The sequence below is a fragment of the Chiloscyllium plagiosum genome, unplaced genomic scaffold (assembly GCF_037043375.1).
Source record: "Chiloscyllium plagiosum isolate Xiang-an unplaced genomic scaffold, Cpla_swu_hap1 HiC_scaffold_5, whole genome shotgun sequence".
NCBI classification, from domain to species: Eukaryota; Metazoa; Chordata; class Chondrichthyes; order Orectolobiformes; family Hemiscylliidae; genus Chiloscyllium; species Chiloscyllium plagiosum.
Window position 1 is genome coordinate 117,812,587 of NW_028270143.1, and position 23,884 is coordinate 117,836,470.

The following is a 23,884-nucleotide window of genomic DNA, read 5'->3' on the forward strand; positions in this document are numbered from 1 at the left end:
CTTCTCAAGCTTCATTTTCCAGCAGTCAAATGTCCACTCTTGCCTCTCTCTTAGCTTTTATATATCTAAAAACTATTCTTGGAATCTCCTTTTATATTACGAGCTATTATAATACATTAGTAAGTTTTAAGAAAGAAATCATCAGGTGGTTGGGCCAGAATTTATTACCTATCCAAAATTGCCCTGAGAGGTTGATGGTGAGCTGCATTCTTGAACAGCTGATTTAATTTGGTGTAGATACATCTAGAAATGCTATTAGGGCTCTTAAGGTTCCGTGGGAGTGTTCTAACCTCTGAAGGCCTGAGTTCAAGTCCCACCTGCTCCAAAGTGTGTAATAACATCTCTGAATAGGTAGTTGAAAATATCTCATAATGCTGTTAGGGAGGAGTTCTAGGATTTTTGACCCAATGGCAGTGTATATAAGTAGGTTATAAGGGATTTTGCAAGCATGTAAAATCCCATTTAACTCCTCCTGTACTGTACTCTTTCTATGAGGTAGTGTTGTGGATTGGAAGGTACTGTCCATAGTGCCTTGACCAATGTCTGTGGTGCTTCTTCTAGATGATACACACGGTTGCCACTGTGGACGAAGAGGCAGTGAATGTTTGTGGGTGTGCTGTCAAAAAAGCGAGTAGCTTTGTCCTGAATAGTGTCACACTTCTTAAATGTGGTTGGAGCTGTATTCATCCAGCCAAGTGAGGAGTCGTCCATCATACTGTTGACTTGTGCCTTTTGACATGCTTTGGGTAGTCAGGAAATGAATTAATGTATGATTCCATGCCAGTGATCTGCTCTTGGAGCCACTGTATTCATATGACTGGTCCAGTTCAGTTTCTAGGCAAAAGTGAGGACTGCAGATGCTGGAAACCAGAGTTTAGATCAGAATGGTGCTGGAAAAGCACAGCAGTCAGGCTTTGACAAAGAGTCAGTTAGACTCGAAACGTCAGCTCTTTTCTCTCCTTACAGATGCTGCCAGACCTGCTGAGATTTTCCAGCATTTTCTCTTTTGGTTTCAGATTCCAGCATCTGCAGTAATTTGCTTTTATTAATTAATGAAGTAGCTGAAGATGGCTTGGAAACTATCCTGAGGAACTCCTCCTACCACACTCTCAGCTCTTGCATTCCAAACCTTAACCACTTTGTGAAAAAGTTTTTTTCTTATTTCACTTTTGCCTATTTTACTATTTACTTAAAATCTGTGCCCTCTTGTTCTCAATCCTTAAAAAGTGTGAACATTTTCTCCCAAATTACTCTGTTCAGAGTTATCACGATTTTGAATACTTAAATCAGGTTTCTTTTCAGTCTTTTTCTTCTCTGAGGAAAACACTCCCAAATTCTCTGTTTACTGAAAATCCTCATCCCTGCAACCAACTTCTTTTGGACTCTTTCCAATGCCTTTAAGTTTCTTCCAAAGTGCAGCACCAGAACTGGACGCAATACTCCAGCTGAGGCCAAATTAGTGTCTTATACTTGTTAGTGAAGCAATTTATATGTGCAAATAGTGACTAAAAGCCAACAGTTGCTAGATATTTTCTAATCAACCTGTTCAGAGATGTTATCACACACCTCTAGAGCATGTAGGCCTTGAACTCAGGCAGCCTGACTCAGAGAGATAGGGATACTATCACCACATCTCAACTGCCCCTCCAGCTGTTGATAAAGTGTTTCTAATAGGTAAGAATGATTGAACAGAGCATTCAAGTGGACTATTAAGATTGCCATGTGTGCAGAGAAGACAAAACTTTAGCCTATGAGCTATCACAAGTGACAGGCTGGTATAAAGGAAGATCTTTATCATTGGCTTTGGTAGAAAAATTAATTATGTTGCTTCAGTCTGTCACATAAGCGATGGAGGCCATTTTTAGTATTGTGCCATGTTCACTTTTGTGTTGTGGCTGAATACAGTTCATTTGATAGCAGCCGAACAAAAATAACCTGTCCCACTCCTGGGCTGGATTTTAATCTTGGTGATGGGAATTGGGAGATGCAACTAACATTCCCAACACAACCTTACCTCTTTCTCCAGGCTGCTTCAGGCAGTGATGGAATTAGGCTAACAAGTTAAGTGGGCAAAGGTTCAACTGTTTTGAGAAATGCTGACAATCTTTGTAAATTTATATCCCCCCTCAACTGTCCCAGCCCTTCACCTTTACCATCCTCATAGTTTACGAACAGTATTTATAAATCCTATTATAAATTGGAAGTTGTTAAATAACCCATAAACCTCGAATATATACATTCTTTAAACAAGCTGTGTAAAGAGAGTCAAGCATTTGTAAAGTTACTAGCAAGAAAGTGAGGACTGCAGATGCTGGAGACCAGAGTTGGGACTGTGGTGCTGAAATAGCACAGCAGGTCAGACAGCATCCGAAGAGCAGGAGAATCGATGTTTCGGGCATAAGCCCTTCATCAGGAATGAGGCTGGAAAATGACTAGCAGTTGGATTGTAGCCAAGTGTCCATAAAGCTCTTTAAATAAACAACTCTCTAAGTGATCACAGACTGCTCTCATAGCAGATATCTGGGAGAAACATAAAAGTAATATAGAGTCATCGAGGTTTCCGCATGGAAACAGGTACTTCGCCCCAAACAGTCCATGCCACCCAGCTTGCACAATTAGGTTAAAAACAATGACTGCAGATGCTGGAAACCAGAGTCTAGATTAGAGTGGTGCTGGAAAAGCACAGCAGTTCAGGCAGCATCCGAGGAGCAGTAAAATCGACGTTTCAGGCAAAAGCCCTTCATCAGGAATACAGTTTTCACAATTAATATGGTCTCATTTAGATCCATATTCCTCCATGTGTATCCCATCATATACCTGTCCAAATGTTTCTTAAATGACAAAATTGTACTTGCCGCCTACCTCTGTGTGAAAAAATTGCCCTCTGGATCCTTTTGTACCTCTCATCTTAAACTGGTGTAGTGGACAGCAAAGAAGATTACCCCAGAATACAATGGGATCTTGATCAGATGGGTCAATGGGCTGAGGAGTGGCAGATGGAGTTTAATTTAGATAAATGCGAGGTGCTGCATTTTGGAAAAGCAAATCATAGCAGGACTTATACACTTAATGGTAAGGTCCTAGGGAGTGTAGCTGAACAAAGAGACCTTGGAGTGCAGGTTTATAGCTCCTTGAAAGTGGAGTTGCAGGTAGATAGGATAGTGAAGAAGGCGTTTAGTATGCTTTCCTTTAATGGTCAGAGTATTGAGTATAGGAGTTGGGAGGTCTTGTTCAAGTTATACAGGACATTGGTTAGGCCACTTTTGAAATATTGTGTGCAATTCTGGTTTCCTTCCTATCGGAAGGATGTTGTAAAACTTGAAAGGGTACAGAAAAGATTTACAAGGATGTTGCCAGGGATGGAGGATTTGAGCTATAGGAATAGGCTGAATAGGCTGGGGTTGTTTTCCCTGGAACATCAGAGGCTGAAGGATGACCTTACAGAGGTTTATAAAGTCATGAGGGGCATAGATCGGATAAATAGACAAAGTCTTTTCCTTGGGGTGGGGGAGTCCAGAACTAGAGGTCATAGATTCAGGGTGAGAGGGGAAAGATATAAAAGGGACCTACGGGGCAACCTTTTCATGCAGAGAGTGGTACGTGTATGGAATGAGCTGCCAGACGATGTGGTGGAGGTTGGTACAATTGTAGCATTTAAAAGGCATTTGGATGGGTGTATGAATAGCAAGGCTTTGGCGGGATATAGGCCAGGCACTGGCAAATGGGATGAGATTAGGTTAGAATATCTGGTTGGCATGGACGAGTTGAACCAAAAGGTCTGTTTCCATCTCTATGACTCTGTGCCCTCCAGTTTTAGAACTCCCTAACATGGGGAAATGCTGTTGGCTATCCATCTTATCTATGATTGTATAAACCTCTACAAAGTCACCCGTCAATCCCCTAAGCTTCAGGGAAACAAGTCCCAGCCAATCCGGTCTCTCCTCACAACTCTAACCTTCCAGTCCAGATAGCAACCTAATAAATCCTTACTATACTCTTTTTAAGTTTCATAATGTCCTTTCTGTAATTAGTTGACCAGTACTATGCATAGTACTCCAAACATGGCCTTACCAACGTACAATGTACAGAATGTCTCAACTCCTATACTCAGTGCTCTGACAGATGAAAGCAAGTGTGCCGAAAGCATTCTTCACCACCTTGCCGACCTGTGACTCCACTTTCAAGGAGCTATGAACCTGTACTCCTAGATTTCTTTGTTCTGTAACATTCCCCAGGGCCCTACCATTGATTGTGTAAGTCCTGCCCTGGTTTGACCTACCAAAGGGCAATACCTTGTATATATCTAAATTAAACTCCATCTGCCATCCCTCTGCCCATTGACCCAGTTGATCAAGATTTAGTTGCATTTTCAGATAACTTTCTTCACTGTCCACTATACCACCAATCTTGCTGTCATCTGCAAACTTCTGACCATACCTTCTAAATTCTCACCCAAATCAGTCATTTAAATGATGAATAATAATGTATGCAGCAGTGGAACACTGCTGGTCACAGGACTCCAGTTTGAAAAACAACCCTTTCCTAACACGCTCTGTCTTTTACTTCAAAGTCAGAAGTCATATGACACCAGGCTGTAGTCCAACAGGTTTATTTGAAATCACAAGCTTTTGGAGCTCTGCTTCTCCGTCAAGTGAAGCCAAGGCTCAGGACCTCAATTTGGAGGCAATTTCTGGGTTCCAAAGCCTCAAAACATTACTATCCAGAATATTCAGATATTAAATTTACAGTTTAGCAACAGCCTTCACTGAAACAACTGTGTCCAGCCATCGTCACTCAGGTTCTTCCATCTAATCCATTCCTAAGGTTCATTGTATAGATGCTTTGGTAATTACTTATGTTGCTGCAACCAGTGTAACCTTCTAATGGAAGTGACTCTTAAAAGTTACAATGATAGCTTGTTAAAGTTTCAACAATCTCTGGGTAGGCTAAAGGATATTAAGGTGGACAAATCCCCAGGACCGGATGGGATCTATCCCAGGATTCTGGGGGAGGTGAGACAGGAATTAGCTGGGGCCCTGACAGATATCTTTGGAGCATCCTTAAACACAGGTGAAGTGCCAGAGGACTGGAGAGTTGCTAATGCCCTCCTGTTCAAGATGGGTAATAAGGATATTCCAGGTAACTACAGACCAGTGAGCCTGGTGTCAGTGATGGTAATGTTGCTGGAGAAGGTACGGATGGATAGGATCTATTTATGTTTGGAAAAAAAATGGGCTTATCAGTGAAAGGCAACGTGGTTTTGTGCGGGGTAAATCATGCCTTACCAACTTAATAGAGTTCTTTGAGGAAGTGACCAAGTTGATAGATGAAGGAAGGGCTATAGATGTCATATACATGGACTTTAGTAAGGCATTTGATAAGGTTCTCCATGGTAAACTAATGGAGAAAGTGAAGTCACATGGTGTTCTAGCTAGGTGGATAATGCACTGGTTGAGCAATAGGAGACAGAGCAGTAGTTGAAGGGAGTTTCTCGATCTGGAGAAAGGTGACCAGTGATGTTCCACAGGGATCAGTGTTGGGGTCACTGTTGTTTGTGGTATACGAAAAATGATCTGGAAGAGGGCATTGGTGGTCTGACCAGTAAGTTTGCAGATGACACAAAGATTGGTGGAGTAGCAGAAAGCATAGGGAACTGTCAAAAGAATACAGGAGAATATAGATAGACTGGACAGTTGGGCAGAGAAGTGGCAGATGGAGTTCAATCTGGGCAAATGTGAGGTGATGCATTTTGAAAGGTCTAATTCTAGAGCGTACTATACTATAAGACCCTTGGGAAAAGTTGATGAGCAGACAGATCTGGGAGTTCAGGTCCATTGTACCCTGAAAATTGCTGCACAGGTGGATAGAGTGGTCAAGAAGGCATATGGTATGCTTGCCTTCATCAGGTGGGCTATTGAGTATAAGAGCTAGCAGGTCATGTTAAAATTGTACAAGACATTGTTTTGGCTGCACTTAAAATACGGTGTACAGTTCTCGTTGCCACATTACCAAAGGATGTGGACGCTTTGGAGATGGTGCAGAGAAGGTTTACAAGGATATTGCCTATTATGGAAGGTGCTAGCTATGAAGGGAGGTTGAGTAGGTAAGGATTGTTTTCTTTCGAAAAAAGGAGATTGAGAGGTGACCTGATTGAGGTCTACAAAATCATGAAGGATATAGACAGGGTGGATAGAGATAAGCTTTTTCCCAGGATTCAGTCTTGACAGGTCACGTGTTCAAGGTGAGAGGAGAAAAGTTTAAAGGGGATATACGCGGAAAGTACTTTACACAGAGTGTTGTAGGCGCCTGAAATGCGTTGCTAGCAGAGGTAGTAGAGGCAGGCACTGTAGATTCATTTAAGTTGCATCTGGACAGATGCATGAGTAGGTGGGGAGCAGAGGGATATGGATTCTTAGGAATTGGGCGATAGAATTAGTCAGTGGATTTGGATTGGCACAGGCTTGGAGGGCCAAAGGTCCTGTTCCTAAGCTGTAAATTTTCTTTGTTCTTTGTTCTCTGGAACAATCTGTGGGGCAGCACGGTGGTTCAGTGGTTAGCACTACTGCCCCACTGCCAGGGACCTAGGTTCAATTCCAGCCTTATGTGGAGTTTGCACATTCTCCTAGCGTCTGCTTGGATTTCCTCCAGGTGCTCTGGTTTCCTCCCACAATCCGAAGATGTACAGGTTAGATGGACTGGACGTGCTTAATTGCCCGTAGTGTTCAGGGATGTTCAGGCTAGGTGGGTTAGCCATGGGAAATGCAGGGTTACAGCAATAGGGTCGCCTGGGTGGGATGCTCTTCAGAGGGTTGGTGTGAACTCAATGGACTGAATAGCCCGCTTGCAGGGATTCTCTGATTCTGTGATCTCCCCTGATATACTTAAGCAGAATTATCTTCTTCAAAATTTGCTTAGATTGGATGCCTATCTTAATAAGTTCATGAAAGGAGAGGTCACCCGGTTGAGAGTTTTCTATCGGCCTCCAAATTGTTCCAGGGATGCAGAGGAAGGAATAGCAAAGATGATTCTCAATAGGAGCAAGAGTAACATGGTAGTTGTTGTGGGGGTCTTTAACTTCCCCAATATTGACTGGGAATACTATAGTTCAAGTAGTCTAGATGGGTCAGTTTTTGTTCACCGTGTGCAGGAGGGTTTTCTGACACAATATGTAAACAGGCCAACAAGGGATGATGCCATATTGGATTTGGTGCTGGGGATGAACCCAGTCAGATGTTAGATTTGGAGGTAGGTGAGCACTTTGGCGATAGTGACCATAATCTGGATACGTTTAGAACAGCAATGGGCAGGGATGGGTATATACTTTAAGGGAAGAGGTATAAAGGCAGGGGGGGGGGGGGGGGGGGGGAAGGCAATTATGATGCAATTAGGCAAGATTTAGGATGCATAGGATGGGGAAGGAAACTGCAGGGGTTGGACACACTTGAAATGTGGAGCTTATTCAAGGAACAGATACTGCGGGTCCTTGATAAGTAAAGAATGACATGAGTAAGATTATGGGCAATCAAAGGTAGTAGTGGAAAGCTGTACACTGAATCTAAAGACATAGAGGAAGCATTTAATGAATACTTTTTGTCAGTTTTCATATTGGAAAAGGGCAGTGTTGATGAGAATACGGAGATAGAGGCTACAAGATTAGATGGGATTGAGGTTGACAAAGAGAGGTTTTAGCAATTCTGGATGATCTGAAAACAGGTAAGACCCCTGGCCCGGATGGGATATATCCTCAGATTCTCTGGGAAGCCAGGGAGGAGATTGCAGAGCCTTTGGCTTCAATCTTTATGTCATCATTGTCGACAGGAGTAGTGCCAGAAGACTGGAGAATAACAAATGTTGTTCCCTTGTTTAAGAAGGGGAGTCGGCACAACCCTGGTAGTAATAGGCCAGTGAGCCTTACTTCGGTTGTGGGTAAGGTGTTGGAAAAGGTTATAAAAGATCAGATTTTTAATCATCTGGAAAGGGATAATTTGATTAGGCATAGTTAACATGGTTTTGTGAAGGGTAGATCGTGCTTCACTAATCTTACTGAGTTCTTTGAGAAGGTTACAAAACAGGTGGATGAAGATAAAGCAGTTGATGTGGTGTATGTGGACTTCAGTAAGGCGTTTGATAACATTTAACACGGTAGATTATAACACAAAATATGGGGTTTCAGGATTGAAGGTGATTTAGCGGTTTGGATCAGAAATTGGCTAGCTGAAAGAAGACATAGGGTATTTGTTGATGGGAAATGTTCATCTTGGAGCTCAGTTACCAGTGGTGTGCTGCAAGGATCTGTTTTGGGGCCCCTGATGTTTGTCATTTTTATTAATTTTCTTGGTGTGGGTATGAAAGGATGGGTTAGTAAATTTGCGGATGACACTAAGGTAGGCAGAGTTGTGGATGGTGCCGAAGGATGTTGTGGGTTACAGAGGGACATTGATAAGATGCAGAACTGGGCTGAGAAGTGGCAAATGGAATTTAATGTGGAAACGTGTGAGGTAGATCATTTCAGAAGAAATAACAGGAATAGAGAGCACTGGACTAAAGGTAGAATTCTTGGCAGTGTGGATGAACAGAGAGTTCTCGATGTCCAGGTGCATAAATCCCTGAAAGTTGCCACCCAGGTTAATAAGGGTTGTTAAGAAGGCGTATGGTGTCTTGGTGTTTATCGGTAGGGCGATTGAGTTTTGGAGCAGCGAGGTCATGCTTCAGCTGTACAAGACACTGGTAAAACCGCACCTGGAGTATCGCATGCATTTCTGCACCGCATTATAGGAAGGATGTGGAAGCTTTGGAGGAGGTTCAGATGAGATTTACGAGGATGTTGCCTGGTATGGAAAGGAGGTCTTTTGAGGAAAGGCTGAGGGAACTGAGGCTGTTTTCGTTGGAGAGAAGAAGGTTGCGAGGTGACTTGATCGAGACATATAAGATAATCAGCGAGTTAGTTAGGGTGGACAGTGAGAGCCTTTTCCCTTAGTTGGTGAAGGCTAACACAAGGGGACATAGCTTTAAATTGAGGGATGATCGATTTCGGATAGATATTAGGGATTGTTTCTTCACTCAGAGAGTAGTAGGGGCATGGAATGGCCTGCCTGCAACAATTGTAGACTTGCTGACGTTAAATGCATTTAAATGGGCATTGGACATACATATGAATAATAATGGATCAGTGTAGGTTTAATGGGCATCAAATTATTTTCACAGGTCGGCGCAACATCGAGGCCCAAAGGGTCTGTACTGCACTGTAACGTTCTATGTCCTCTGAAAAAAATGAACAATCTAACATAATTAACTCTGGTGCAAGAAACAGGTGATATATTTGATTTTGTGCAATAGCATGGGTGGCATAGTGGCACAGTGGTTAGCACTGCTGCCTCACAGCACCAGAGACCCGAGTTCAATTCCTGACTCAGGCGACTCTCTGTGTGGAGTTTGCACGTTCTCCCCCCTGTTTGCGTGGGTTTTCTCTGGGTGCTCTGATTTCCTCCCACAATCCAAAAATGTGCAGGTTAGGTGAATTGGCCATGCTAAATTGCCTGTAGTGTTAGGGGAATGGGTCTAGGTGGGCTGCCCTTCAGTGGGTCGGTGTGGACTTGTTGGGCCAAAGGGCCTGTTTCCACGCTGTAAGTAATCTAATAACAGCAAGGATCCCTCCTGTTCATTCCAAACATTGCATTTAGAAGCGCATAATTGGTGTTTCACAGGTCGGCATAACATCAAGGGCCGAAGAGCCTGTACTGCACTGTAATATTCTATGTTCTAAAACAGCTGCAAAATACCTCTCATGATTCCTGAACATTGCAAAACATTTGATTACATCTGCAGCTCCACTAATCGGTCACGTACTTTTCCTTTAATGTTGTAGCCCAAGAAACATCCTAAATTCAGATGCAGAGAAAAATCGGTGTTTCACAAGTGAATTTCTGGTTGCCAGAGTTTCACTTCTCTGTGGGTCTTCACTCAGTATTGCACTTCTACCTTTCCAGCATGCCAGTCTTGAAAAGTTGCCAGAGACAAAGTTCAGTAAGTAGTAGATACAGGTAGTGGGCATAGCTGGTAGTCGCCACCTAAATTGTACTCTGAAGGTCTCCTCAAGTTTTACTGCCCTGTTGAGTATCAGATTTCACTCTCTTAGAGTCAGGGAGTTGTAGAGATATACAGTACGAAACAGACCTTTTGGTCCAACTCGTCCATGCCGACCAGACATCCTAAACTAATCTAGTCCCACCTGCCAGCACTTGGCCCATAACCCTCTAAACTCTTCCTATTCATACACCCATTTGGATGTCTTTCAAATGTTGTAATTGTCCCAGCTTCCACCAATTCCTCTGGCAGCTTATTTCCATACACACATCGCCCTCTGTGTGAAAACATTGCTCCTTGTGTCCCTTTTAAATTTTTCCCCTCCCACCCACCCTAAACTTATGTTTTCTCGTTCTGGACTCACCTATCCCAGGGAAAAGACCTTGCCTATTTACCCTACCAATGCCTTTCATGATTTTATAAGCCTCTTTAAGGTCACCCCTCAGCCTCTGACGCTCCAGGGAAAACAGCACTAGCCTATTCAGCCTCTCTCTCTAGCTCAAACCCTCCGACCCTGGAAGCATCCTTGTAAATCTTTTCTGATCCCTTTCAAGTTTCACAACTTCTCGTGTGCCGGCATCACAATCAAAGAAGCATGAATGGCTGTTTATATTTATGCACCAATTAGGCACATCATGGTCAGACTTCTTTTCCTGCAAGTGGTTGAATTAATACTTAGTATAAAGAGCCATCAAGGTTGACCTTGGTTAAGGTAAAGAAGTCAACGTTCATTGGATATTCAAAACGAACACAGAAAAACTCAGCATCCATGGAGAGAGAAAGAGTTGACACTTTGAATTGTGTATTTCTTCTTCAGAACTGAAAGGTGTTAGAAAATGTTTGTACTTTACACTTTTGACGGAGGCAGACGCTCTTTACATTCTCCAGTACTTTCTGTTTTGGTGATTTGACTAATAATGATTTCTTTCTGCTTTTAAAATATCCATAATACTCCCAATATTTTTCAGTTTTGCCTGCACTTTTCAAGCGATGGCTTCAGAATGTCGAAGTGGAAGAAGGCCACACTGCCATATTGCAGTGTGAACTTACTAAATCTGATGCCTCAGTAGAATGGAGAAAGGGATCTGTGGTGCTTCAACCAAATGACAAATATGAAATGAAAAATGAAGGTTTCATTGTTGAGTTGTTAATTCATAATCTAAAGGTGGAAGATGCTGGAGAATATACTTGTGATTCTGGTGATCAACAGACCACTGCTGCCTTAACTGTGACAGGTAAATGAGGAACTATAGTTTTCTGATTCAATACAGGTCAAAAAAGAACTATTGTTTCCTTGTTTGAATTTTTGGTTCTTTCCAAGGCTAAGAAAGGACAGAGATGGGGCTCAGAAATTATGGGTCTGGCTAATTGACAATTTTCCACGCTGTTCTTGACATTAACCATTTTGGTAACTCACATTCAGGACCCGAAAAGACAACCCAGCCTCATGGCAAGCATCAGTTATGTGCAATAAGAACCTTGTTAAGGTTCAATAATGAAGGCAGGCTGGACTTTTACAGTCAACCCTTTGTTTCGTGAATTGTTTGGGAGGGTGGGTGGCTTTTTAACTGCCTAGAATCAGGCAACCAGTAGCAGGCCAGATTGCTGGCACTACCTGAAAACCTGACTATGCCTGTACTGAAGTATGGTCAGTGCTACCCTGTGGAGTGACTGTCCTCCGCTTACCTACCCACCCACCCCATTTAATTGGTTCTATTTTGCCTTCTTTAAATTAATTTGTTTAAAAATTTGTGGGCGGCACGGTGGCACAGTGGTTAGCACTGCTGCCTCACAGCGCCAGAGACCTGGGTTCAATTCCCGACTCAGGCGACTGATTGTGTGGAGTTTGCACATTCTCCCCATGTCTGCGTGGGTTTCCTCCGGGTGCTCCGGTTTCCTCCCACAGTCCAAAGATGTGCAGGTCAGGTGAATTGGCCATGCTAAATTGCCTGTAGTGTTAGGTAAAGGGGTAAATGTAGGGGAATGGGTGGGTTGCGCTTCGGCGGGTCAGTGTGGACTTTTTTGGCCGAAGGGCCTGTTTCCACACTGTAATGTAATGTAATCTAATCTGTAATGTAATCTAATCTAAAAAAACTGTCTGAGAAGGCAGATTGATGTTGAAGCACAGTCTTCTTTTACTCTAGCTGGATCCCATTTGATAGCTGTCAAGCCACAAGAGCCTGCTCACAGCGCTTGATTGGAAAGGAAAATCGATTGCTCACTGGTCAAGGGACACCTTGATTAAAATTCCAATTCAAAGCTATTAACCCACACTGCGACTCCTCCCCACCATGATGCATTCACACATACAAAGTGAAAATTGAACCTCTTATCTGAGATGCAGAAAGGACAGGCGGTTGTTTGTTAAGCTATTCTGTGGAAGAAAAATGTTTCTATAATATATATGATTACCTAAATATGATCTAACGTTCCAAATTAAAATAAATTACTTTAACAAAACAAAGGTTGATATTCAGACAACATTCAGACAATGAAACAAAAAAACACATTTCCTGGAAATTTCCTTACTTTTCCAAATCCTTTGTTTAACTTTGAAGACAAAATATTGAAAACCTAATTGAGTGATTAAAATAGCTATCATCATGGTTACAAAAGCTAGCTATGAGAATCCTCAATGAAAGACACAGCAAAAAGGTTTTTGAGCAACTCGGAAACATATTTTGAAATATAAAATGAAATACTTATATTTGCAAAAATGGAGTTAAAGCTTAGAAACAACAATAATAGAGCAGAAAATATCATATAATACCTTTGGTGTTAATTTTGAAGGCTAGGAAAAAACCACAAAGCTTAAAACAAATGCTTAAGGACCCTGGGGGGTGAGGTGGGAGGTTAGTCTCTTATGTAACTCATAAATGGAAGCTGACGCCACACAGGATATGTAGAGAGAATCCATATGTTGTATCATTGCAGAATTTTATGAGGATTCATGCTCTGCAGAAATACTTCTATTCCAGATTCTATCCTTTCTCTGTACTCAGTGAATTCGGAGGCTGAAATGTTTAAAATACAAAAAAAAACTTATTGTTCTATGATGCATTTTTTTTTAGAGCCAGATGTAACAATTGTTGATGGTTTGAAAAACGTGGAAGTAGTCGAAGGTGGGGAAGTTTTGTTTGAATGTAAAGTCTCTCATGAGAACACACGAGGTGTTCAATGGGTTCTAGGAGGAATTGAACTGCAGAATAATGAAATGAATGAAATTTCGATCAAGAGTGGCAATATTCACACATTGATGTTGAGGCAAGTCACACAGGATGACTCTGGAGCTGTGACCTTCAAAGTTGGAAAGCACACATCTTCAGCACAGCTTACTGTCAAAGGTAATAGTTAATGGTTAATTTTGGAAATGAATAGAAATAACTGGCAAGTGCATTCTCCATACGTTTGAGGGAGCATTTCCACAAAAACATTTTAATATTGAATAATTTGCAAGCCTGACAGGTGCTGTTTTATAATTTAAATGAACATAATTTACTTTAGGTTTCATTAACGGCTTACACTGTAGAAAAATTATCGACATTTTTGGTCACCATTTAATATTATATTTGCTGTTTCCAGACAATTGGTGAAAGGTATGCACCAAGGACAAATTATTGTGAGCTTCAGTGTAGACTGCCATTTAATTCATACCATGCTCAGTTCCAAACAAATGTTTGGGAAGGAATGCTTTCATGTCTTTTTTTTCCAGCTACTCCAGCAACTTTTACTCAACTGCTTCAAAACATGGTCGTGGATGAGGTTGAATCAGTAACTTTAACGTGTGTACTCTCACAAGCCAATGTTCCAGTTGTGTGGAAGAAAGGACTAACAACAATTTCTCAAAGTGAGAAATATGAAATCAAACAGGAAGGTTGTGTACACATTTTATGTGTACATGACGTAAAATCTGATGATTCAGGTGAATATACCTGTGTTTCTGGGGACCAACAAACCACAGCTTCCTTAACAGTAAAAGGTGAGTTGAATTGAGTCATTTTTAAATAATCTTGTGGTAGCACAGAAATTAAATGCTGCTTAAATAAAGAGACATGCTGTTAAGGCTCTTTGACAGCACCTTCCAAAATCTCAATCTCCATCATTGAGAAAGATAAATCAGCGTATTAATGGGAACACTCCTCAAAACCACAGGGGCTATATTGCCATTCCTTTATTGCTGCTGGATCTAAATCCTAGAGATTCCTACCTATCAGGACTGTGTGTGTACCTACATCCTAAGGACTGGAGCTGTTCAAAAGGGCAGCTAAACCATCAACTTCTTCAGTGCAATTAGCTAATGGCAATAAATACTGACCTAGCCAGCAATCCCTGTATCCCCTATACAAATAAATTAAGAAGAAACTGTTCATATTGCATTCATCAGGAGAGACCGAACATAAACTTAGGAAACGGTTCGCTGAACATCCCAGCAGGGCTCACAGGGGATGACCGGACCTCCAAGTCACCACCCATTTTAATTCCCCTTCTCACTCCCTTTCTGACATGACCATCCTTAGCCTCCTCCATTGCCACAACAAATCACACCACAAACTGGAGAAACAACACCTCATCTTCCGTCTGGCCAGCCTACAGTCCGGAGGGCCCAACATTGAGTTCTCCAAGTTCAAATAACCTCCCTTCCCAATCCCCGACTCCCTTCTCAGCCCCTACCCCTCCCTTCCACTCCTCCCTGCCACCGACCGGATTCATTCCTCCCATTGACCAACCAGGTCGTACCCTCTATCTTCTTCACCTGTCTCCACTTCACCACACTGACCCTACCACCCTCTTTGTCCGCAGCTCCCCCTACATCCTCCCCCAGTACTGAAGAAGGATTACACTCGAAACATCGACTTCTCCATCTCTTGATGCTGCCTGGCTTGCTGTGTTCTTCCAACCTCCTGCCTGTCTATTTTGGATTCCAGTATCTGCAGCCTTTTTTTGTTTAGAACTAAGCAGAATAATGCTGGTTTGATACAGGACCAAAGCCAAAATCTTTTATCCATCTTGTGCCTTCCAGATTAAATGTGGAGTTATTCGCAGCAATTCTCTGTAGTTGCTGTTGCATCAGAGATGGTGGGTTTGACTGTCTATTCAAAAAGAGTATTCTCTCCTAACAAGCTGGAAATGGAGTGAGCAGTTTCCCAAAGATTGCAGACTTTCTCATAGTTCCAGTATCAAGGTTAGGGTCAAGGTCAGAATCACGGGTTTCGGTTTTCTTCTGACCCAGGCATCTGTGGCATTACCCAAGCACAGAAAGCGCCCTAGAGTGTCAGACCCTGGTTATTGGACCCTGATTTACACCTCTGTCCTAAACCCTAACAAAGACTGCACATACATTAGTTTCAGGGAGACCTGTGCCAGCTTTGAGATGCACCACAGCTGAAATGGATTCCATTCCCTTAAACAACTGTTTATTGCCTGAGCATATGCAGAGGATTTCGGAAGGCCAAAGTCTGGTATCCAAGCAATACAGTTGTTGTTATGTGTTCACTTTGTGGCAGTCCACTGTGCCTTTCTTTTACTCTTTGTTCTTTGGATGTCAGTGTCACTAGCTAGATCGATATTTATTGCCCTTGCAAAGGTGGTTCTGAGATGCCTTTTTAAAGCAGTGCTGTCCTTGGGGTGTAGATAAATCCATGTTGCAGTTAGGGAGGGGGTTCCATGATTCTGACCCAGTAATAGGGAAGGAATAGCAACGTAGTTCTAAATTAGAATAGTATATGGCTTAGGAAAGAACCTATACATGGTGGTTTACTCATGCAGTTGCTGAACTTGCCCTTCTAGATAGTAGAAGTCAGGCTTTTAGAAGATACTGTTAGAGGAGTCTCATTGAGTGACAGCAGCACATCTTGCAGATGCTTTGTACTGACACCACCAATGGTGAAAGGAGTGAATGTTTAAGATGATGGATGAGGTACCAATCAAATAAGCTGTTTTTTTCTTGGGTGGTGTTGTGCTTCTTGAATGTTGTTGGAGCTGCCCTCACCTTGGCAAATGGAGAATATTCCATAATACTTGTCCTTATCGATGATGAACAGGCATTTGGAAACCAGAGGGTGGTTACTAATTGCAGATTTTCTATCCACTGAACTTCTGTTATAGACAGCCAAATTTATATGGCTAGTCCAGTTCAGTTTCTGGTCAATGTTAATAGTAGTGATTCAGTAATGACATTGAACATCTGAGAAAGGTAAGTAGATTCTTTCTTATTGAAAATGGTCATAGCCTAGCACTTGCATGCCATGAATGTTATTTGCCACTTGTCAGCCCAAGCCTGAATGTTGTGCAGGAGGTACTACATACAACCATGGATTGCTTCAGTATCTGAAGAGGTGAGAATGTGCTAAACATTGTGCAGGGTCATTAACAAATGGTTGGACTTAGGGCAATAAGTTGAGGGAATCTCGCATGATGCTGTGGAACTGAGATGACTGATCTCTGACCACCACAGCCATATTCTTTTTTAACTATGACTCCAACCAGCAGATAATCTTCTCCTTCACTTCCCCCCCAACCCCGCTCCACATGCACATATTGATGTAATACTCAGTTGTAGGTGGCATCGACATCAAGTCACCCTTGCCTTCCCTCTGGAGTTCATATTTGAACCAAGGCTGTAAATGAGGTCATGGGTAGCTCTGCAGGACCTAAATTAAGTGTCTAGAGCTGGTTATTGATGAGCAAGAGCTCTTGATCACACTATCAATGATCCTTCCCATCATTAGGCTAATGATCAGGAATAGATTGATAGGTAATTAGCCAGATTGGATTTTCCTGTTTTTGTGGACAGGATATATCTATGTAGTATTCCACAAAGCTGGGTAGACTACTGGGTTGTAGCTGTACTGAACCAGCTTGGCTAAGGGTGCAGATAGGGGAGGTGATGGCCTGTGATATTATTGCTGGAATATTAATCCAGAGTCCCGTTAATATTCTGGGGACCCAATTTTGAATCCTGCCGCATCAGATGATGAAATTTGAATTCAATTTTTAAAAATCTGGAGTTTAGAGTCTAATGATGATCCTGAGCCCATTGTCAATTGTCAGAAAAAATAATCTAGTTTACAAATGTCCTTTAGAGAAGGAAACTGCCATCTTACCTGGTCTGATACATGTGACTCTGGTCACATAGCAATGTGGTTGACTATTGACTCCTTCTGGGATGGGCAATAAATGCAGGCCTAACCAGTGGCACTCTCATTCTTAGCATGAATATTTTAAAAAATAGTTTTGGTGTGCAATTCTTCAGCACCTTTGTCAGAATGTTGTCTTCTGTATTTGAGTCATCATGGAAAACCAAAAAAAATTTCTTTGGGTGACAAGAGCTATTCCCTGACATCAAGGCTGCAGATGGTTTGGAAGGATAACTTCAAGCAGCTCTAGAAGAATCTTGAAGATCTGGCTTTACACCACACCATCTTCGCATAAATAGCAGTCTAGACAGACTGGCTGACAGATACAAATAAAGCCGCTGGAGCAGTCGAGATGCAAGGACAAATGCTTGTCATCTTCCAGCAAGGCTTCCAAAGTGTCCCAGCGAAACTTGGAGCATGCTCAGTTGTGTGGTTTGCCATTATCCTGCTTTTTTCTATGCCGTAGTGAAATGTACTAGAAATTCCCTCACTACTCCAGCTGCAGTGGTGCTTTTAAGAGGTCCAGGCTGCTTTAAATTTGGCAGGCTACCTTTAACTCAGGCCAGTACATTACAATTTTTGGTTTCCCTTTAAAACACATAGCGCTCAACAATTCAGTTAGCCCTGGCTACATGCTGCATTCATAGTTATGAGCAGAAGAGACAAAATTGCCATGTTTCCTTCATCATATGGCATTTGCACATTGCAAGTCTAGTGTCTTACTCCAATTGATATTTGAGTGATTGATATTTGAGTGGGTGTGTTCTAGACCCAGGCCCTACATAGTAGGGCCACCCTCCCATCCTCCTCCTCTAACCTAATTTTAAAGTCCACAGGTAAGCTACTCAGTGTTCTTATTTTCGGAGACGAGGTGTAGAGTAATGGCAGCGCAGGCAGTGGAATGTTCCTCCTGCAGGATGTTCGAGGTAGGGGTGACCATCGATACTCCTGCCCACTTCATCTGCAGGAAATGCAGTCAGATCCTGCTCCTCACAGAACGAGTTAGGGAACTGGAACTGGAGTTAGATGAACTGAGGATTATTCGAGAGGCTGAGAGGGTGATAGATAGAAGCTACAGGGACATAGCTACGCCAGAGAACAGAGGTAGCTGGGTAACAGTTAGAGGTGGGAAGGGGAGGAAGCAGCTGGAAATGTGTTGCTGGAAAGGCGCAGCAGGTCAGGCAGCATCCAGGGAACAGGAGAATCGGCGATTCGGGCATAAGCCCTTCTTCAGGAATGAGGAAAGTTTGTCCAGCAGGCTAAGATAAAAGGTAGGGAGGAGGGACTTGGGGGAGGGGCGTCGGAAATGTGATAGGTGGAAAGAGGTCGAGGTGAGGGTGATAGGTCAGACTGGGGTGGGGGCGGAGAGGTCGGGAAGAAGATTGCAGGTTAGGAAGGCGGTGCTGAATTTGATGGATTTGACTGAGACAGGGTGGGGGGAGGGGAAATGAGGAAACTGGTGAAATCCGAGTTCATTCCTTGTGGTTGGAGGGTTCCTAGCCGGAAGATGAGGCGTTCTTCCTCCAACCGTCGTTTTGTTGTGGTCTGACGATGGAGGAGTCCAAAGACCTGCATATCCTTGGTGGAGTGGGAGGGGGAATTGAAATGTTGAGCTACAGGGTGATTGGGTTGGTTGGTCCGGGTGTCCCAGAGGTGTTCTCTGAAACGCTCCGCAAGTAGCCGGCCTGTCTCCCCAATATAGAGGAGGCCACATCGGGTGCAGAGGATGCAATAGATGATATATGTGGAGGTGCAGGTGAATCTGTGGTAGATATGCAAGTTTCATTTGGGGCCTTGGAGGGAGGTGAGGGGGGAGGTGTGGGCGCAAGTCTTGCACCTCCTGCGGTTGCAGGGGAAGGTGCCGGGAGTTGAGGTTGGGTTGGTGGGGGGTGTGGATCTGACGAGGGAGTCACGGAGGGAGTGGTCTTTACGGAATGCTGATAGGGGAGGGGAGGGAAATATATCCTTGGTGGTGGGGTCCGTTTGGAGGTAGCGGAAATGACGGCGGTTGATGCGCTGGACATGGAGATTGGTGGGGTGGTAGGTGAGGACCAGTGGGGTTCTGTCCTGGTGGCGGTTGGAGGGGCGGAGTTCAAGGGCAGAGGAGCGGGAAGTGGAAAGAGATGCGGTGGAGGGCATCGTCGACCACGTCGGGGGGGAAATTGCGGTCCTTGAAGAAGGAGGCCATCTGGGTTGTGCGTTTTTGGAACTGGTCCTCCTGGGAGCAGATGCGGCGGAGTCGAAGGAATTGGGAGAATGGGATGGCGTTTTTACAGGGGGCAGGATGGGAGGAGGTGTAGTCCAGGTAGCTGTGGGAGTCGGTCGGTTTGTAGTAGATGTCCGTGTTGATTCGGTCGCCTGAGATAGAAATAGAAAGATCGAGGAAAGGGAGGGAGGAATCTGAGACTGTCCAGGTGAATTTGAGGTCGGGGTGGAAAGTGTTGGTGAAGTCGATGAACTGTTCAACCTCCTCGTGGGAGCACGAGGCGGCGCCGATACAGTCATCGATGTAGCGGAGGAAAAGGTGGGGGGTGGGCCCAGTGTAGTTGCGGAAGATGGATTGGCGGTGGAAAAGGTGGGGGTGGGGCCAGTGTAGTTGCGGAAGATGGATTGGCGGAGGAAAAGGTGGGGGGTGGGGCCAGTCCACTCCCGGCACCTTCCCCTGCAACCGCAGGAGGTGCAAGACTTGCGCCCACACCTCACCCCTCACCTCCCTCCAAGGCCCCAAAGGAAACTTCCATATCCGCCACAGATTCACCTGCACCTCCACACATATCATCTATTGCATCCTCTGCACCCGATGTGGCCTCCTCTATATTGGGGAGACAGGCCGGCTACTTGCGGAGCGTTTCAGAGAACACCTCTGGGACACCCGGACCAACCAACCCAATCACCCTGTAGCTCAACATTTCAATTCCCCCTCCCACTCCACCAAGGATATGCAGGTCTTTGGACTCCTCCATCGTCAGACCACAACAAAACGACGGTTGGAGGAAGAACGCCTCATCTTCCGGCTAGGAACCCTCCAACCACAAGGGATGAACTCGGATTTCACCAGTTTCCTCATTTCCCCTCCCCCCCACCCTGTCTCAGTCAAATCCATCAAATTCAGCACCGCCTTCCTAACCTGCAATCTTCTTCCCGACCTCTCCGCCCCCACCCCAGTCTGACCTATCACCCTCACCTCGACCTCTTTCCACCTATCACATTTCCGACGCCCCTCCCCCAAGTCCCTCCTCCCTACCTTTTATCTTAGCCTGCTGGACAAACTTTCCTCATTCCTGAAGAAGGGCTTATGCCCGAAACGTCAATTCTCCTGTTCCCTGGATGCTGCCTGACCTGCTGCGCCTTTCCAGCAACACATTTCCAGCTCTGATCTCCAGCATCTGCAGACCTCACTTTCTCCTCAAGGGGAGGAAGCAGGCAGTGCAGGGATCCCTGTGGTCGTTCCCCTAAACAATAAGTATACCGCTTTGGATACTGTTGGGGGGGAACGGCCTAGCAGGGGTAAGCTGCAGTGACCGGGTCTGTGGCGCGAGGTCTGGCTCTGAGACTCAGAAGGGAAAGGGGGAGAGGAGGAGAGCGCTAGTTATAGGAGACTCTCTAGTTAGAGGGACGGACAGGAGGTTCTGTGGACAGGGGCGAGACTCTCGGATGGTTTGTTGCCTCCCGGGTGCCAGGGTCCGAGATGTCTCGGACCGTGTCTTCAGAATCCTTAAGGGGGAGGGTGTGCAGCCAGAAGTCGTGGTGCACGTTGGCACCAACGACATAGGTAGGAAGAGGGGTGGGGAGGTCATTCAAGAGCTCAGGGAATTAGGCTGGAAGCTAAAAGCTAGGACAGACAGAGTCGTCATCTCTGGGTTGTTGCCGGTGCCACGTGACAGTGAGGCAAGGAATAGGGAGAGAGTGCAGTTGAACACGTGGCTGCAAGGATGGTGTAGGAGGGAGGGCTTCAGGTATTTGGACAATTGGACTGCATTCTGGGGAAGGTGGGACCTGTACAAGCAGGACGGGTTGCACCTGAACCAGAAGGGCACCAATATCTTGGGGGGTAGGTTTGCCAGCACTCTTCGGGGGGGTTTAAACTAATTTGGCAGGGGGATGGGATCTGGACTTGTAGTCCAGCAAGTAGGCTAGCTGTTTGTCAGGATGTCCAAGAATGTAGAGAGGCTGTGAAGAAGGTAGCACTGACAGGGAATACTTGCGGACACAGAGATGGGTTCAAGTGCGTATACTTCAACGCAAGGAGTATCAGAAATAAGGTGGGTGAACTTAAGGCGTGGATCGGTACCTGGGACTATGATGTTGTGGCCATCACGGAAACGTGAATAGAAGAGGGACAGGAATGGTTGTTGAAGGTTCCTGGTTACAGATGTTTCAGTAAGATTAGGGAGGGTGGTAAAAAAGGAGGGAGGGGTGGCGTTGCTAATTAGAAATGGTATAATGGCTGCAGAAAGGCAGTTCGAGGGGGATCTGCCTTTGGAGGTAGTATGGGCTGAAGTCAGAAATAGGAAAGGTGCAGTCACCTTGTTGGGTGTTTACTATAGGCCCCCCAATAGCAGCAGAGATGTGAAGAAACAGATTGGGAAACAGATTTTGGAAAGGTGCAGAAGCCACAGGGTAGCAGTCATGGGCGATTTCAACTTCCCAAATATTGATTGGAAGCTCTTTAGATCAAGTAGATTGGACGGGGCGGTGTTTGCGCAGTGTGTCCAGGAAGCTTTTCTAACTCAGTATGTAGATTGTCCGACCAGAGGGGAGGCCATATTGGATTTGGTACTCGGTAATGAACCGGGACAAGTAATGGGCTTGTTAGTGGGTGAACATTTTGGTGATGGTGACCACAATTCTGTGACTTTCACCTTGGTTATGGAGAGAGATAGGTCTGTGCAACAGGATAGGTTTTAAAATTGGGGGAAGGGTAATTACGATGCTGTAAGACAGGATCTGAGGAGCATAAGTTGGGAGCATAGGCTGTCAGGGAAGGATGTCGTGGAAATGTGGAACTTTTTCAAGGAACAGATACGACGTGTCCTTGATATGTATGTACCTGTCAGGCAGGAAAGAAATGGTCGTGTGAGGGAACCTTGGTTGATGAGGGAGGTTGAATGTCTTGTAAAGAGGAAGAAGGAGGCTTACATAAGGTTGAGGAAACAGGGTTCAGACAGAGCAGTGGAGGGATACAGGATAGCCAGAAGGGACCTGAAGAAAGGGATTAGGAGAGCTAAGAGAGGGCATGAAAAATCTTTGGCGGATAGGATCAAGGATAACCCAAAGGCATTTTATGCGTATGTGAGTAATGACGAGAACGAGGGTAGGTCCGATCAAGGACAGTAGTGGGAGACTGTGTATTGAGTCGGAAGAGATAGGAGAGGTCTTGAATGAGTACTTTTCTTCAGTATTTACGAACGAGAGGGACCGTATTGTTGAAGAGGAGAGTGTGAAACGGACTGATAAGCTAGAGGAGATACTTGTTAGGAAGGAAGGTGTGTTGGACATTTTGAACAACTTGAGGATAGACAAGTCCCCCGGGCCTGACGGGATATATCCTAGGATTATGTGGGAAGCAAGAGAGGAAATTGCAGAACCGTTGGCAATGATCTTTTCGTCTTCACTGTCAACGGGGGTGGTACCAGGGGACTGGAGAGTGGTGAATGTTGTGCCCCTGTTCAAAAAAGGGAATAGGGATAACCCCGCGAATTACAGGCCAGTTAGTCTTACTTCAGTGGTAGACAAAGTAATGGAAAGGGTACTGAGGGATAGGATTTATGAGTATCTGGAAAGACACTGCTTGATTAGGGACAGCCAGCATGGATTTGTGAAGGGTAGGTCTTGCCTTACAAGTCTTATTGAATTCTTTGAGGAGGTGACCAAGCATGTGGATGAGGGTAGAGCAGTGGATGTAGTATACATGGATTTTAGTAAGGCATTTGATAAGGTTCCCCATGGTAGGCTTATGCGGAAAGTCAGGAGGCATGGGATAGAGGGAAATTTGGCCAATTGGATAGAAAACTGGCTAACCGGTCGAAGTCAGAGAGTGGTGGTAGATGGCAAATATTCAGCCTAGAGCCCAGTTACAAGTGGAGTTCCGCAGGGATCAGTTCTGGGTCCTCTGCTGTTTGTAACTTTTATTAATGACTTGGATGAGGGAGTCGAAGGGTGGGTCAGTAAATTTGCAGACGATACGAAGATTGGTGTAGTTGTGGATAGTGAGGAGGGCTGTTGTCGGCTGCAAAGAGACTTAGATATAATGCAGAGCTGGGCTGAGGAGTGGCAGATGGAGTTCAACCCTGCCAAGTGTGAGGTTGTCCATTTTGGAAAGACAAATAAGAATGCGGAATACAGGGTTAACGGTAGGGTTCTTAGTGAGGTGGAGGAACAGAGGGATCTTGGGGTCTATGTTCATAGATCTTTGAAAGTTGCCACTCAGGTGGATAGAGTTTGTAAGAAGGCCTATGGTGTATTAGCGTTCATTAGCAGAGGGATTGAATTCAAGAGTCGTGAAGTGATGTTGCAACTGTACAGGACTTTGGTAAGGCCACATTTGGAGTACCTGTGTGCAGTTCTGGTCGCCTCACTTTAGGAAAGATGTGGAAGCTTTGGAGAGGGTGCAGAGGAGATTTACCAGGATGTTGCCTGGAATGGAGAATAGGTCGTACGAGGAT

The 23,884-nt window shown here is 44.5% G+C and overlaps 1 protein-coding gene across 4 annotated transcripts in view; it reads left to right on the forward strand.

Annotated features, from left to right (window-relative positions):
* Window positions 1-23,884, forward strand: part of obscnb (obscurin, cytoskeletal calmodulin and titin-interacting RhoGEF b) — a 799,195-nt gene that overhangs the window by 452,568 nt on the left and 322,743 nt on the right. For all 4 annotated transcript variants that reach the window (XR_015757277.1, XM_087987576.1, XM_087987577.1 and 1 more), the window contains exons 51-53: window positions 11,052-11,318; window positions 13,155-13,427; window positions 13,796-14,062. Coding sequence is in view for 3 of the 4 variants with exons in the window: in XM_087987576.1 (XP_087843702.1) it covers window positions 11,052-11,318; window positions 13,155-13,427; window positions 13,796-14,062 (807 nt within the window). In the remaining variant the exon portion in view is untranslated. The remainder of the gene's footprint in view (window positions 1-11,051; window positions 11,319-13,154; window positions 13,428-13,795; window positions 14,063-23,884) is intronic.